The sequence below is a fragment of the Sphaerodactylus townsendi genome, linkage group LG01 (assembly GCF_021028975.2).
Source record: "Sphaerodactylus townsendi isolate TG3544 linkage group LG01, MPM_Stown_v2.3, whole genome shotgun sequence".
Classification (NCBI taxonomy): domain Eukaryota; kingdom Metazoa; phylum Chordata; class Lepidosauria; order Squamata; family Sphaerodactylidae; genus Sphaerodactylus; species Sphaerodactylus townsendi.
Genome location: NC_059425.1, coordinates 27,781,196 through 27,797,275, shown reverse-complemented (window position 1 = coordinate 27,797,275; position 16,080 = coordinate 27,781,196). Strand labels below are relative to the sequence as shown.

Sequence of the window (16,080 nt, the reverse complement as noted above, 5' to 3'; positions counted from 1 at the left end):
ACTCAAAGGGGCTTACGAACACCTTTCCCTTCCCCCCTCACAACAAACACCCTGTGAAATAGGTGGGGCTGAGAGAGCTCCAAAGAATTGTGACAAGCCCAAGGTCACCCAGCTGGCATGTGTTGGAGTGCACAAGCTAATCTAGTTCCCCAGATAAGCCTCCACAGCTCAAGTGGCAGAGCGGGGAATCAAACCCAGTTCCTTAGATTAGAGTACAGTTGCTCTTAACCACTACACGATGCTGGCAGCAGTTTGGAAGCGAACTGGACAAAAGCTGGAGCTCCAGAGGAGATCCAGGAAGGTCCTGCCTGAGGTCCTTATGCTGCTGGTGCTCCTCCACCCAACAAATCTAGAAAAAAAAACCTTTCCAGCTACCGGGAGCGACAAGGTCTTGCAGAACTCACCAGGTTGAACAGCATGTCCCGCAGGTCGGCCCAAGTGCGGTAGGCTTCGGCATTGTTCAAGCCGGTTACATTCACCATCTCCACAAAGAGCCGTTTGTAAATGTTGAAATTCTGCAAGGGGAGGGAACAGGAGAAGAATTCAGGCGTGTCCAACTCTGACACCCCAGATGTTCATGGACTACGATTCCCATCAGCCCCTGCCATTTGCTAATGAGCAAAAGGGAAGGTACACAATCACAGGGTGAACAAGAAATAATATGTACCAATTGGCCATGCTGGCAGGGACTGATGGGAGTCGTAGTCCGTGAACATCTGGGGGGGGGGCAAGAGTTGGACACCCATGATCTAAATAGAAAGACCAGGGAAAGCACAGGGCACCAGCAGTTCCCATCCCCTCCAGCCTTGACAGCAACCATTACCTGGGAATTGGCAGGCGCGCCATGCTGGACATAGAGGTTCAGGGCTTTGTCCCACCTTCCCTCCCGGATGAGGTGGGTGGCATAAAGGGCCACGTACTTGTGCAAGACCTTGTAGTTCTGAAAGAACAAGCAGAAGGCTGGGAAGCTCCTGGTGGTTGCTTCCTGTCTAAGTCTTTGGGAAGGAAAGGGACAAGGGGGTCGCTGGCAGGAGGACACCTCACCCTTCTGCTGGGAGAAAGGGTTGGCCACTCCAGGACCATCTGCACCTTACAGCAACTGCTTCATTTGCAGCTTGTACCCTTAGCCACCCCCCTCTCCCAAACTAATCCCCCGACTGCCATGACTAGCCAAGAATTTAGGGTTCAGAGCTTGGGCAGGCAGGACCCTTAGGCTGAACTTAGGCTTTCCCGGTACTGATTCATCCTGCAGCTGGAACCCAAACTGTGGGTTCAGTTTGCACCTGAGGGATCATTCCCACATGACCCATTGTTTTTGCTAACTTTCACCAATCCCACAGTCACCAAATCCCACAGGTTTTATTTCACTCGGCAGAACTCTTTATCTCCAGGGGGAAAAGGTGGATTGACTCAACACAGCCAGTCACTCAACACCTTGATTCCACAATGCTAAGAGACAGCCAAGCATTTTCAGGTGCTCCTGGCTTCAGGAGAGCTCAGGCTGGTCTTGCTGCACAGGGGATCTGTGGCCAACTTTTCTGATGCTTTAATAAAAAGCAAGTGCCCGGGGCTCATGCTGACTAGGGGTGCAGAACGGATGCAGTCTGGGTCACAGGGACATCCCATGGCTACCTGCTTGGCGGCCGTCTCTAGGCACTTTTCCCACTGTTCTCTTTCCACGTACATGTCGAGGGCAGCCATGACATCAACTCCCACCAGCTGTCAAAGAGAAAAGAAAACTCTTGCATAGATAGCCAGCACCAAAAGAAGGTAGTTTCTGGTACAACATGTCAACTCGTGCCCCCTGAACTCTCAACCAAGGGTGTCCAACTCTGGCCCTCCAGATGTTCATGGACTACGATTCCCATCAACCCTGAATCGTAGTCCATGAACATCTGAAGCGCCAGAGTTGGACACCCCTGCTCTAAAACAAAGTTGCCTGATAGGCCCACCCATGGAGGATGTCAAGGATCACCCTATGAAGAAGAGTTGGATTCATATCCCCCCTCTCTCTCCTGTAGGAGACTCAAAGGGGCTTACAAACTCCTTTCCCTTCCCCCCTCACAATAAACACCCTGTGAGGTAGGTGGGGCTCAGAGAGCGCCAAAGAACTGTGACTAGCCCGAGGTCACCAGTTGGCCTGTGTTGGAGTGTACAGGCTAATCTGAATTCCCCAGAGAAGCCTCCACAGCTCAGGCAGCAGAGTGGGGAATCAAACCTTGTTCCTCCAGATTAGAATACACCTGCTCTTAACCACTATGCTACTGCTGCTCCTTTGCTCAGTCATTCAGACCTCACTTCAGGGACCTTCCACAAAACCCAAGAAGAGTCCAGCTATCCATTTCCACTGATGCCTCTGTCACCTCTCTTCCTTGCCTTGAGACACAGCTTGCTTGCTTGAACTTATCTAGTGAAACATATAGTGGCTTTATTAACGTTTTCATCAGAGTGGCAGAAGCTTTCATTTAAAATGACTTTTTAAATGCTTGCTATTTTTTTTTTAAGTAGGGCTTTTGGGGTAACATGATACACGTAGATGTTGCACCAATACTCAGACATCACAATGTCAACAGCAAACAATCAGTTTGTGCCCTTCACTCTCCTCCCTCTTGAGGCTCACTCTCACCGAGTCCACTTTGCCCTGGTCCTTGAGATACTCCTTGTAGTGCTCGTCCACATACTCTTCATACCTGCCACAGAGGAAGGGTCTGTCAGTCACTTGCAGCTTGGCAGAGAATATAATAATCAGTGGCCCAGAGCTAAACAGACTCTCCAACCCAGTCCCAGGGGTCTCCGATAAGGGGTATACATCCCACCTCAATTAAGTCCTTAAGAGCTTGCAAGGCACACGTACACACACACATACACTTCCACCTCTACATTCCTTAGACAGTTAGTACAAAGAAGCTACCTCTCGGTGTTAGACCACATGCTTTGCCAAAGGCCCCAAGTCCAGTCTTTGGCACTCCAATTCCGAGAGCAGAGCTGGAAAGGACTGTGCCCAGTCTGAAACCCTGAAGAGCTGCTGCCAGTCCCAGCAGAGAGCAGCAGGACTTAGAAGAGCGACCGTTACAGCAGCCTAAGGCAGCTTTGCCAGCAAGGAAATGCACCTGGGGTCAAGCTCCTTGGCCACCCGTTTGGCTTTGTTCCACTCTTCTCCATCCATGAAGGCATCGATGGCTTCCTTGATCATATCCAGATTGAGGTAGAGCTCGGCTGCCTGGGAGACGAGGATGGGAGATGAATCAGCCAGAGATCTCGCTCCTTCCACATGGGGGAAGGTGGATGCGCAGGTGCAAGTGCTGGATCTGGAACGCAACGCTCCGGTCCCAGAGTCAGTGGGCTGCACCCTCCAAGCCAGCTTACCACGTTGAACTTGCCAATGCTGACCAGCTGGGGTCCCACGGTCCGCATCACCTCAATGCTCCGGGGCTGGCCAAGGAATTTGATGGAAAGCTCTGCTGCCTACCAAGAGATGAAAATTCAAAGCCAGAGTGGGAGAGGATGCCACGATGACCTACTGCTGCTTGGTTTCCCTGGATGAGGACCTTGAAAGGTAGCAGCTTACAAGGCACTGGCCAAGGGGAAAGATAGGAGAGACCTCAAGAGCTTTAGGGGCAACTGATTCAAATGATCTTGCATGCCACCTAAGCAGATCGCCAGATGAACCCTAACAGCTCAGTGGATCCACAGTGGTCACTTACCTTCATCCAGCACTTCTCCATCCGGGCACTGTTGCCTGGATCTCGCACTTTCAGGTAGCAGTCTACAGCTCGGGAGTATTCACCCGCCTGCTCCCACTCACGCGCTTGTTCCAGGATCCCCTCAATGCCCCTGCCAGCCAACAAAGTCTTGGTAAGTGACTGGAAAGAGATCCATTTGCATTTGGGGCCGTCAATGCAACATGTGTCCCTCCCCCAACCACAGAGCTAGAAACAGGGATGGGGGAACTTGGCTGGGGTAATCCCAGTGTGGGTATGAGGAGCTGGAAATCTTTTCGTTCACAAACGTGATGGTCTATGGATCCCAGAGGCCAGGGACTAGGGCCCCAGACCCCCTTCTACATGCCAGGATACCCACTTCCTGGGCTAACTTCCTCCAGGCTGGCTTACCTGGGACCCTTCTTTGCCACCTCTCTTTCATATGCCTCTTGCAAGGCTTCCAGATCTCCAGGAAGATATTCCTTGCAGACCCGAAGGGCGTCAGTCCACATGCCTGCTTCCTGGGGTGTGTGAGGCAAGCACAGGGTTATGACCATGAGTCCCTTCATAAGGAGAGAGACTGCTCAGGATCCAGCTGCCCCCCTTTGCTCAATGCTCTGGAGAAGACTCTCAAAACCACCCATATGAGGGATTATTCTTCAGTGCCAGGAAATTTTTGGGGTCCTTCAGTGACCATTCGTGTCACTATTTGTTATGTCAGTTCTGCACAATCCACATGGGGAGCGCACCAACGCCCGCACCAGTGGCCATCAGCAAGAGCAGGCCAGTGCAACTACGACAAAATGTGTGACAGCACTGCAGACATGCGCCGTGTGTCGGTGCACTTTCGGCAAGATTCTATTTCTTTCTCAGCTCCCTGTTTAGCACTCCTGTTATCAAAGGGAACTGGGGCTCCTCTCCCATGTAACCAGCCTTTCAGCTTGCACAGATTTCATCCTGCATGCACCCTTTAGGTTGAGCAGCATCCTTTCATTTCTATGGAAATCCTCTGTGGATGCCCTGTGAGAGGAGCCCATCGCTGCTCCATGCTCTGTCCCTGCCCAAGAACAATGAGCAGCCAGAGAAGAAGAAGCAGTTCGGATTTACAGCCCCCCTTTCTTTCCTGTAAGGAGACTCGAAGGGGCTTACAATCTCCTTTCCCTTCCTCCTGCCCACAACAAACACCCTGTGAGGTGGGTAGGGCTGAAAGAGCTCCATAGAGCTGTGACTAGCCCAAGGTCACCCAGCCGGCGGGTGCTGGAGTGCACAGACTAATCTAGTTCCCCAGATAAGCCTCCGCAGCTCAAGTGGCAGAGCAGGGAATCAAACCCGGTTCTCCAAATTAGAGTGCACCTGCTCTGAACGACTATTCCACTGCTGTTCACAACACAGTGCATGCTGATTGTAGTGATGCACTGCTGACCCAGCAGCACCGTGGTAGAACGTTGGGACGCCAATGGACCTACGGCCTTGCTGGTCGCACCGCACCCCCACTCCTCATCCCCCTATGAGTCACGGGTCATGAACTGTCTGGCTCAGTCACCGGGCGCAGGGACAATGGTCTTGCCCCCAGGTGAGGATTAGGCTCAGACGCTTACGCTCCTCTCCGCACGTAGCCAGGTGAGATCATGCATCACATGATGATCTCCCCAGGTCTTCCTCGGTCTCCCCGGCTCATCTCCCTACCCACCTCCTTTACACGCCCACAATGAAACCCTAATAAAAGGTGCGAGAGACCAGCACAGGGCAGAGTTGTCAGGATCACGAAAACCCGCGCTTCCTGTTGCTGACGCTCTCCGCCAGATGAAACCTCCTCCGCGTCTCGCCTATTCCTTAGCGACGACCCTGCGGGGTTGACTACAGCTGATGGCCCCATCCTGGGTAGCAGAGTCGGGCCTGGCACCTGACTGACCCCCCTGAAAAAGCTGAGAGGTTCCATGTGGGGTTCTCTCACCCTGTAATGCTTCACGGCCAGGTCGAGGCGTTGTGCTCGCAGCAACAGGGCTTCCGCTTTCTGGAACTCCTTTTGCTTGAAGGCAGCATCAGCCTGGCCTACCAGCACAATGACCACGCTTTCTGGGTCATGGGCCTCAGCCACCTGCTGGGCAGCAGCCCAGTTCTGGGCATGAGCGTACCTGGGGGAGTGCAGCGAAGCAGGTTGGAATGGAGACAGTTGTACAGGCATGAAAGGGAGAATCAAACAGCCTAGACAGTGATGGTGAACCTATGGCCCTCCAATTGGCCATGCTGGCAGGGGCTAATGGGGGTTGCAGTCCTTGAACATCTGGAGGGCCATAGGTTTGCCACCACTGGCCTAGGAGATCCCAAGAGACTAGAATGCCCTCTTTCAATGGACACAGCCAAATGAGACCCGACACGGGGGCAAGGAAGGAGAGAAGCTGGGGGGGACTACTGTGGTGAGTGGGAAGGGCACACTTACATCAGGACTGCTTCTTTGGGCTTCCCAGCCTTCACAAACTCCACTTCTGCCTCTTCAAACTTGCCCTACTCACCAGAAGACAGACAGACAGAGGGCAGTGCCAAGGCAGTCACTGCAGGCAACCCACCCACCTGACTCTAAAGCCACGCCAGCACTCCTACCTCATCTTCCAAGAAGGAGCCACATTTGAAATGAATCTCGGGCAACTTCTGTTTGAGTGAGAGTCGAGCCAGCTCGAAGGCAAAGTCAAACATGCTGCGGAGGAAAAGAAGGAAATGCCGGGGCGGGGGTGGGGAGCATAATCTAACTCCAGCAGGAGGCAAAGAGTGCTCCATGAGTCTTAGATGAATAAGGATGCCAAGGAGGGTGTGACCACGGAGGCAACCATCCTAACAGGAGGACCCTGTAGAAGCCCAGTGCATTGTGGGAGGCCATAGGCAGCTCTGCTTGTTGGGACATTCTGTGCCAATGGATCTGTGATCCCATCTTGTGCCCAGAGGTATGCCAGTGAACCAGCACAGGCCTGGGCATGAAAAGGCTCTCCAACCCACACTCACTTGTTGTCAGCCGCGTGGTCAATGGCCATTTCCAGGAGTCCAAATTTGTTCAGGAGCTTCACAGCAGCCTCTCCGCCCAGACTCTTCGCCCACAAGAAGGCCACATGCTTGTGTGAGTTCGCTCCCCCGTGAGCCTTGGCCACCTGCCTCAGAACAAAGACAGGGAGGTCTGAGCCTGGGGCAGTACTCTGCAGCAGCTTCCCCCTCCACACCGATGCAAGCCCTCCCCAAGGCCCACTCAGCAGGTGAGCCCTTCAGCATGAAAGCTAGGTGGTGCTGCCAGCTGCAGCCTCTTCAGCCGAGCTTTGGCTTGTGCTTCCAGTTTCCAGTTTCCAGGTCTAAAGTCTGGGTGTGGCTAGGGCAGGGGACTGCAACCTGTGGCCCTCCAGATGTTCATGGACTTCAAATCCCATCAGCCCCTGCCAGCATGGCCAATCAGCCTTGCTGGCAGGGGCTGATGGGATTTGTAGTCTATGAACATCTGGAGAGCCACAGGTTGCAGACCCCTGGGCTAGGGGCACAACTATAAGGGCAAGAATCAAAGAGCTACTGGCTGGCACCCTGTAGCCTTGGGCCACTGGATACAGGACCGGCCCAGGACAGAGCTATTCTCATTTGTTTTATGGATTTCATTTATTGTAATTTGGATTGTATTTTTACATTGTTCTTATAAGCTGCTTCTTAAGAGAGAACAGCAATGAATAAACATGTGGACACTGGATTGGGAGGGATGTTCCACCCACAGGCCACTCCTCATTCAGGCAGCAATGAGTCCACAGTGCCTGACACAGCCGCCCATGTGCAGCTCAGTTGGCACACTGCTTAGAACCATTTCTGTTGTTGTTACCATGGAGCATGCTGAGAGCTGCCCTTACCCTGTAGGCCTCATCCCACATGTTATTCAGTCGGTACATGTTCACAGCAGCCTTCCACTCCTTGGCTTCTAAATAATGATACTCCGCCTCCTGCAGGTGGCTGTCAGCTTCCAGCTCCTGAAACCAGAATCCAGTCCATTTATCAGGTGAAGGGACATGAGCTCAGGGGGACATGAGATCATAACTCTGCCCCTGGCAAATGTTTGATACCAATCTCCAAAACAAATTGACATGGCTACAGTTGAAGGCAACAGTCTCCTGGCCAAATGGCTCTTTGCTTGAGAGCTTGGGAAGCCGGGGTGGAAGGAAGATCTTGTCAAAACTCTGAAAGCATCCTCTTGACAGGAACAGTAATCATATTCAAAAACTTTGTGACACTAATTATACACAAACCTTGCACTGAGAAGTCACTAATATGTAAGAATCACTTGATCAGTCTTTAGCTATATACTTTGTTAATGAGAGTGTGTACGATGGCTACGATGGACTCTGTACTTTGTTAATTCTGCTAATAATCTTGCAAGGTGATGTAATGAAGTGAATACACAATAAAAGGAGCACAGTTCGGTATAGTAGGTAGCTGCATAGCTCTGTTACCTAGCTTAACGGTTATATTTTTAAAGTAGCAATGGGGAATAACTCAGCTTGGCAGTGCGAGAGGCAGGCTAGGTAGGATCTTTTAGACAACTACACCAGAATTGGCTTTTGAAACGTTCCACAGAGAATACAAAGAGGTCGAATTATAATTAAATATTTTTATATGTTTTTGGTGCAAACATTCATACAGAGAGACATGGAGAAGCATACACACAGTTCCTATGATATATAAGCAGGGAGGAAAAATAGGTTTGGATGATAGATTGGAGAAGGGAAGCAACGGGGGCCTAAGTTCAGCTGAGAAGTTCTGGAAGAAGGCAAGGATTCTTATGCCAGCTTGGAGAGTGGGGGCCAGCAGCAGCTGGAGCCAGCAGCAGCTGGAACCAGCCTGGAGAGCCAGCCTGAAGAGCTTGTAGAGCCAGCTTGTAGAGCCAGCATTGAGAACCTGGAACTTGGGGTGCGCTGTATTTTTATACTCCTTAGCATAGTTTGGGGCGGGAATGAGTAAGTTTCAGTTTTGTTTTCCTGTATTTTCTATTCCTGGAGCAAGTAAGTTTCTATTTTTGGATTTCTGGGGTTTCCATGCTGGAATTGCTGGGTTGAGCTGAATAGCAGCTCATCTACTGTTTTTCTAAGTACTGGGATAATACAGCCAATTGTCTTTTGATTGTATCAGGGAAGCCTTGAATGGCTTTGAGCAGAGTGTCTTCTAAAAGTCTCTGCCCAGGTATTCAAATTTGGCTGAGGCTTTGAGTGGATCAGGATGGGAACGATTGTTAAGGAAATGATTCTAAAAGGCAGAGGAAATGTAAAGTCTGGTATCAGGGAGTTCTCCAGGTTCTTTGTGTTAACAAACTTCTTTGGCAGGGCGTGGTAATCAAGATACAGTCCATGAGACTTCCAGTCTTAGTTATCTGGAATAACTCAATCAGTGATTTAATTCTGTTAACAGGCATTTTTGCACTTGGCCTGTTTTTGGTTTGGACCTCTGCTCCACACATACAAGTATATGAAAGTTGGCATTTGCCAGTACGTATTGTAGAAAAATCATGTGAAATCCATATTCCGATAAAGAAGGGTAGGAAGGGTAGGACAACAGTTCCAACACAACTGTGTTTGTGTTGCCTGTTATTGCTTCGCTTTCACCCACTACATCCCACTACAATCAGGCTTGCTCACTTTGCCCAACCCTTAAGCCCTTCCCTGAACACTTACCTTGCCCAGATGAAGGTGCGTATCACTCAGCAGATCCTTGTGGTACTTGGCCAGCAAGCGGATCATCTCATCATACATCTTGGACTTCTTGTACATGGTGATGGCCAAGTCTGGTTCATCAACTGTGATGTACAGCCTGGGGAAGGTGTGATATCAAGAGTACGGCCCCAGATGATGTGGGAAAGTGCAGTCCCCAGCCTTGTGCAGAGCTAGCTCTCTTGTGCAAAGGTAGCCTCAGGCTTCCCCCACAATCCAACTGGATAGAAATTCCAGCTCAAACAGTCACAAAAACACCACTCACCTCTCAGCCTCCTTGTACTTCCCTTGCCGCTCCATCTCCTGGGCCTGTGTGATGTACAGCACAGACACATCCTCAGGTCTCATGCACCTGGATGCCAACTGCAGGGAGAGACAAGTCTCAGATCAAGATGATCTCCCCACATCCTTCAAAATCAGGGTCTAAATTATCCCCACCCGTTTCTTTCAGTGGAATGGACAGACCAACTGGCTTCGGGGCTTTCTGTTTTAAAAGCTAAGAGTTCACCCTCTAGAGCTGAGAATGCTGGGAGCTCTCCTCCATCCTGCCCAGCAAGGTTGCACAGTGCGCCTCCATTGGGGAGTCACCTGCAGGGCCAGGCACACCAGCATCAGGTCCTACAATTTCATTTAGTGGTGACTGTCCAGCAAATTTTAATGGGAAGTCCCCTTTTAATGGTGTGAATCATTCCGTGCAGATCAAAAATGGAAAGGAGATCAATCTAAGGCAGCTGATGTCTCCCCAAATCACTGCCATGCATGTGCTGCGGGAGGAATGGGGCCTTCGGACAGAAGCATCACCTTATGTGCTTGTTCCCAGCGCCCGGCTTGTGTGTACATGTCAATGGCATCCTTTATGCAGTCTCCTTTGATGAATACCTCCTCGGCTATCTGGAGAGACAAGCGCCACGTTATCCATCTGCACCTGTCACATAGTGCTTGGAAGCAACAGGAGCGGGGCGGGGACCTTACCTCATATTCCTGCATGGCTGCATAGTGCTGGGCTACCTTGGGGTAGTACTTGGCTCCTGTTTTCTTGTCCTGAATGTCCAGGATGTAAATGGCCTTCTTCCATTGTCGTGCCCCGATGGCGGCCTCGATGGCCTTGACGGCACACCTGGAATAGGGGGACACGCTTCTTAAAGGAAGATTCTTAGGGGCTGCAACCAGATCCTGAAGCTCCCCAGGGCAGAGAAGGAGCACGGGATAATGACCAAGCACCGCTGGGCACGGCACAACCAACTATAACAAGAGCCCCGTCACAGTGCTTTCTGTGAATGCAAAGTGCTGTCAAGCTGCACCCAATTTATGGTGACCCTGTAAGGTTCTCAAGGCAAGAGAGGAACAGAGGTGGGCTGCCATTGCCTGCCTCTGTGCAGCAACTCTGAATTCCCTTGGAAGTCTCCCATCCAAGTACGAACCAGGGCCGACCTTGCTTAATTTCCCAGATCTAGTCTGGCCCATCCAGGTCAGGATCCTTGTGCCTTTACCTGGCCTCGATATAGTGGTTGATGGCGGCATCCAGCTGCTTCTGTTGCACCAGGTGGTCCCCCCAGGCCTCCTCCAGTTTCACAACCTCTGCTGGGAAGACCAAACGAGCCAGCTCCACTGCTGCATGGAGGACAGACAAAAGAACGGACTAAGAGTGGCAGGAAGAAGAAAGACAGTGGCCTTCTGGCTCTTCCTTGGATTCTGGAGGAATAGTTCGGCTACGATCTGGATCAGGTCCAGAAAAGTGGTCTCAAGGAATGGAGCAGCAGACAGGGTTGGGGAAAGAGGCCGACATAGTGCAAAATGAGAATTAGGAGGTTAAAATTTAGCCAAGTCGGGAACTTTGGAGAAGCGCCCCTGCCCAGTCCGGTACCTTTCAGGAAGGAGTTGCCTTTGCGGTAACACTCCAGTGCCCTCTGGGAGTTCCGAGTCTTCTCAAACAGCTCCCCAGCCTGAGACACAGATAGGAGAGGGGCCATCGCTGAAATCGCTTCCCACGAGAAAGTGACCAGAGGGCAACACCAGCCTTTTTTGAACAATTGTGGAACAAGCCTGCAGTGGCCTGATTTGTGTGTGTGTGTGGGGGGGGGGGAGAGGTTGTCACATGCCCCTTTGGGACCCAGAGTGAACCCTGCTGCATCCCAAACCACTATGCCTTCACCTGCAAAACCATAATTTTAACAAATGGGCGTACTGGCCACGGGGACATGTGGGGTCACATGTCCCCGGGGGCTGGCCATTTAGTCAGTGGGGGGCACAAAATTTCCCCTATGATCCCCCCACTGCCCCATCCCCTCGCACCCCACTTACCTTAGCCAGTGACGGCATGAGTCCACAGCGCACCCCTCAGCCCGGCCCCGCCAGCCTGCCCAGGACCGCTGCCGGCTAAGGTAAGTGGGACAAGGTGTGTGTGTGTGTGTGTGTGTGTGTGTGTGTGTGTGTGTGTGTGTGTGTGTGTGTGTGTGTGTGTGCGCGTGCATGCATGCCTGAAGCAGGTGTTGCCCCGGGCACCACTTTCCCCCGCTACGCCCCTGTTCTAACCCCAGCTGCACTGATGCGCAAGCAAATGCCACTCAGGCCTTTACATTTGGGGAAACCACAACAGTATCCACCCCAGCCCCAGCGCCTTTAATAGCAAGTGAGGAGAATGAGAAAGGAAGGCCGCGTCTCCAGAGAAGGGGCCACCCCAGTGGCAGATCGAGCCTGCCGAATTCCCTGCTGCCAGTCAAGCCTCCCAGAAGGGACGAGAGATTCACTTGCAAGGCAAAATACACCAGAAACTGGAACTTTTGGAGTCAACTGCATTGCCGGCTGCAGTCCTCTTTCCATGCTGACTGCGGAAACTGGGCTATTTTGTCAGTGTCCTGCACAAGCTTAGCCCTGGACCCTTGAGATGAGAAGACTGAGGCTGCAGCCCTGCACACAACTGGAGAGCTGGCAGGAGCCTCACTGCAAACTTTTTTCATTTTATCTTGACCTCATTCAGTTTTAGCAACCCATGTTCTCCCTCAACAGAGCAAGACCAGACCAACTGTCTCATTTTGGGGAGGGCTCCTGGCCACGAGTGATTGGGAACTCTGGGGAGCCTGCCATTTCCGCATGCATGGTTTTGGGGTTTTTTATTTGACTTTGTGGGCTAAAGATTTTTATTGTATTTGTGCAACGTTTGATTTTTTAAAAGCCCTCCGGGGATAAGGCGGCCTATAAGTCTAATAAAATAAATAAATAAATAAGTAAGTAAGTAAATAAATAAATAAATAAATAAATAAAAAAGATCCATCGTTTTTCCTGCAAACGATTTTGCCGTATTAGAAGGATTTTGCAGGGGTGTGTGTTTTTTGCAGGGATGTGCGTTCAGATATGTTCAGTCTTTCTTCGCCAACCTGTTCTTGCATAAATGCTCACTGTTCTTTTCTTTTTCTGGGGGTGAAGAGCTGGGTCTTTCCAGAAGACATTAGCCTGAAGGGACATTAACTGTGGGTATGCCAGAAGAATTTGGCTACCCTGTCAAAGTGTGCAGAGGGAAGCTCAAAAGCCTGGCGGTTGCCATCTGCAGGTCCCAGGAAAGCAGAGGTGAGATGGGCAACGGAGGCTGTATGCCGAAGAAGAGGAAGAGCAGATGCTGGAACCGGGGGACTTTCCACCCCTGTGCCTCCCCCCACCCCAGATGACAGCCCCAGCTGATGTTGCTCACCAGTTCCCTCCTGTGCATTATTTTCATCTTTTGCACTTCCAGTTCCACCCCCTCGGAAGCCTCACCTGCTCAAAGAGCTCCCCTCGGATGAGAGCCGTGGCAATGCGATTGACGAGGTCGGGGCTGCCCAGCAACTCCTCTCGGCCCATGGCCAGCCGCGCAGCTTTGGCCGGCAGCCCCGCCTTCAAGTAGAGGCCGACGGCAGCTTGCAGGTCCCCTTGGCTCTCCTGCACCTCAGCAGCCCGCTCCTCCTGCTGCGTCTGCAACAGCCACTCGTAATAGCTTCGGCGCAGTTTCTCCAGGGCAGGATGGCTCTGGGAAAAGGGAAAGGCACACACCAAGGGGAGGCACCTTGAATGACCAGCCACCCTTGTGAGCTCTGCTCTGCTGGTACACAGAGTCATGGTCTCCACCCACCCAAGTCAGGCCTTTCTACTCCCAGCCTTGCCTTACTTTGGCCTCGGCCACTGCAATGCATTCGTCCCACATGTGCAGCTCTTGGTACATCTCCATGGCTTCCTCCACAGCATTCTAGATGATGGTAAACAGTATTAGAGACATAAAGGCGCAGGGTGGGGGGAGGGGGGTTGGCTGCAAGGGAGCCTGGCTTGTCTCACCTGCTCAAGTAAGATCATCTCTGCCAGCTTGTAATTCTTTTCCAGCATGGCCAGGCGGACCCGCACCTGGTAATAGTCAGTGCCATCCCCTCCCTAAAAGGAAATTAGGCAATCCCCAGTCAGACAGGGACCAAAAGAATGGATGCCTTCCTATTTGCTCAGTAAGGACAGCTGGATGCTACGATGCAATCACCACCCTGAGTACAGCATCTGCTCAGATCAGAGGTGTATACTGGCCATACTGTGCCCAGCGCGCACTCTGCATTCCCCGCTGTGCTCCTGCTCCCCACCCCATCGCAAGACTTCGAAATTGTCTCAGTTCAGCCTCGAGTGCGTAGGCTGGAAAAAAGCGGCCAGCCCACTTTTTGAGAAGCTGAAAATTACCTTCAGGTAAAGAACCTGTCTCCCCAGGGGAGACCTTGTGAGCCCCAAAGTCTCCTGAGAAGTGTAGTGTAGTTCCCACCAGGCCATTTTCAGCCTCAAGTGGGCAGGCTGTTTTTCCAGCCTGCACTTTCGAGGCAATTAAAACTAAGGTAAGTGGGGGAGGAGGGGGGTACCATTTTCGGCTTAACCCAAGGGTGCACCCGGTGCAATGTGCACCCCACCCCCCTAGTAGCTCTGCCTCTGGCTCAGATACCACAGATCTCCAAAGCCCGAGCAAGAATTCAAGTGTGATGTAAATGCATACAAACACACACACAATGCCACTTTATATGAAATCAGACCACTAATCCCTCAGCAACTCTGACTGGAAGAAGCTCTCCAGGATCTCAGGTGGAGGTCTTCTTCATTACTTACAACCTGATCTTTTCAACTGGAGATACCAGGAATTGAACCTGGGACCTTCTGCACTGCAAAGCAGATGCTCTGCCTCTGAACCACAGCACCTGCCCGTGTGGATGCAGGTGAAGCTTCCTCCTGGGTATCTTTAAGGGAGGAGAGGGAAGTGTGAATGAAAGGGAACAGAGAACCGCCCTACTCACATATTCTTTGGCCACCTGGTCAGCAATCTCATTGGTCTCATGGAGGAATCGGGCCTTGGACACGTGCCCAAGAGCAGCAAAACACCTGTGGAGAGGGAAAGAAAGGCTGAAACTCCAGTCCTGTATAACAAGGCCAGCTTGCTTCCAAGCAAAGGTAGTCACTGGAGGTCAGAAATACATGTGACATTAAGGATCCATGACCAGACCTTCTAACATGTAGCTCAGCACCTTGACCGCAGCCCAAATTACATTGCCTGCGGTTATTTTTAAAGGGTCATAGAACCCTTTCTTCCATGGGGTCATGGATGCACAGAGTCTGGTCCTAATCAAGACCCTTATTGTGGCAGACCACGGCAAGAGGAATCCGGAAGTCAACGTGGATTGCACAAGCTCTGCAACTGGGATACAAAGGGACCCCAGAAGTTTACTTGGACTAGTCAGACCACCTCCCCAGCCCCAACACACACCTTTCAGCAATGTGCAGCTGCTTGGCTTCCAGCGCCAGCCGGCTCAGCGTCTTCCACATGGCCTCCGCCTCTGTGGACATCTCCAGTGTCTCTAAGAAGGCAACAGCCCTAGGAGCAAAGCAAAAGAAAGGTGGGGTTCATGGCCTCTCAAAAGGCAGGGCACAGGATGCGGGAAGAGGCTGCTATAAAGCCCTGGCCTGAAAGAGAAGGAGTCTGTGGGATGTCTTCAGAACCTCGCTTGCAGAAATGGATGAGGATCTGCAAGAGGGTTGCTGGTTCCTTCCCTTGCCTCCTACTGAGGAATGCTTGCCTGCCCTGCTTCTTCCTCCAGCATGGTGTAGTGGTTAAGAGTGGCAGACTCTAATCTGGAGAACCAGGTTTGATTCCCCACACCTCCACATCAGTGGCAGACTCCTAACTAGTGAACCGTATGTGTTTCTCCACTCCTACACATGAAACCTGCTAGTTGACCTTGGGCTGGTCATAGAACTCTCTCAGTCCCACCTACCTCACAGGATGTCATTTGTGAGGGGAGGAAGGGAAGACAATTGTCACTTGGTAACTCCTTAAAGGTAGAGAAAAGTGGGGCATAAAAACCAACTCTTCTTCTCCCTCACCTGTGGTAATCACCATCATCAATTGCTGTGCCAAACTCTATCAGCCCTTCATCCAGGGTGTAGGAGACAGTGTTCACCCCTTCGATCACAATCACCTCTGTCTTTCCATTGCTTCTTTCCAGATCCACAATGTCCCCCTGCCAGGAGTCAAAACCCTCAGTTCAGCTTTACCTTTCACACACTCTGCAAGTCTGAGAGCCTGACACCACTCTCACTTTGCTTTGCACCAGCTGAGGGATGCCAGGCTGCTTTGGCAGACTTCCCTTCCTCTGGCAGCAGAGAGGGAGGAC

At 51.7% G+C, this 16,080-nt stretch overlaps 1 protein-coding gene across 1 annotated transcript in view; it reads right to left on the bottom strand.

Moving 5' to 3' along the window:
• Positions 1-16,080, bottom strand: part of IFT172 (intraflagellar transport 172) — a 41,402-nt gene that overhangs the window by 8,013 nt on the left and 17,309 nt on the right. The window contains exons 17-41 of the mRNA XM_048515583.1: positions 15,791-15,927; positions 15,174-15,281; positions 14,707-14,791; positions 13,724-13,816; positions 13,560-13,637; positions 13,172-13,420; positions 11,286-11,364; positions 10,912-11,032; positions 10,394-10,538; positions 10,223-10,312; positions 9,687-9,784; positions 9,386-9,521; positions 7,574-7,690; positions 6,699-6,841; positions 6,303-6,396; positions 6,142-6,206; positions 5,656-5,836; positions 4,113-4,222; positions 3,705-3,834; positions 3,367-3,465; positions 3,111-3,220; positions 2,627-2,690; positions 1,633-1,719; positions 824-940; positions 405-515 (exon numbers count right to left, since the gene is read on the bottom strand). Of these exons, the coding sequence (XP_048371540.1) occupies positions 405-515; positions 824-940; positions 1,633-1,719; positions 2,627-2,690; positions 3,111-3,220; positions 3,367-3,465; positions 3,705-3,834; positions 4,113-4,222; positions 5,656-5,836; positions 6,142-6,206; positions 6,303-6,396; positions 6,699-6,841; positions 7,574-7,690; positions 9,386-9,521; positions 9,687-9,784; positions 10,223-10,312; positions 10,394-10,538; positions 10,912-11,032; positions 11,286-11,364; positions 13,172-13,420; positions 13,560-13,637; positions 13,724-13,816; positions 14,707-14,791; positions 15,174-15,281; positions 15,791-15,927 (2,847 nt within the window). The remainder of the gene's footprint in view (positions 1-404; positions 516-823; positions 941-1,632; positions 1,720-2,626; positions 2,691-3,110; positions 3,221-3,366; positions 3,466-3,704; positions 3,835-4,112; positions 4,223-5,655; positions 5,837-6,141; positions 6,207-6,302; positions 6,397-6,698; positions 6,842-7,573; positions 7,691-9,385; positions 9,522-9,686; positions 9,785-10,222; positions 10,313-10,393; positions 10,539-10,911; positions 11,033-11,285; positions 11,365-13,171; positions 13,421-13,559; positions 13,638-13,723; positions 13,817-14,706; positions 14,792-15,173; positions 15,282-15,790; positions 15,928-16,080) is intronic.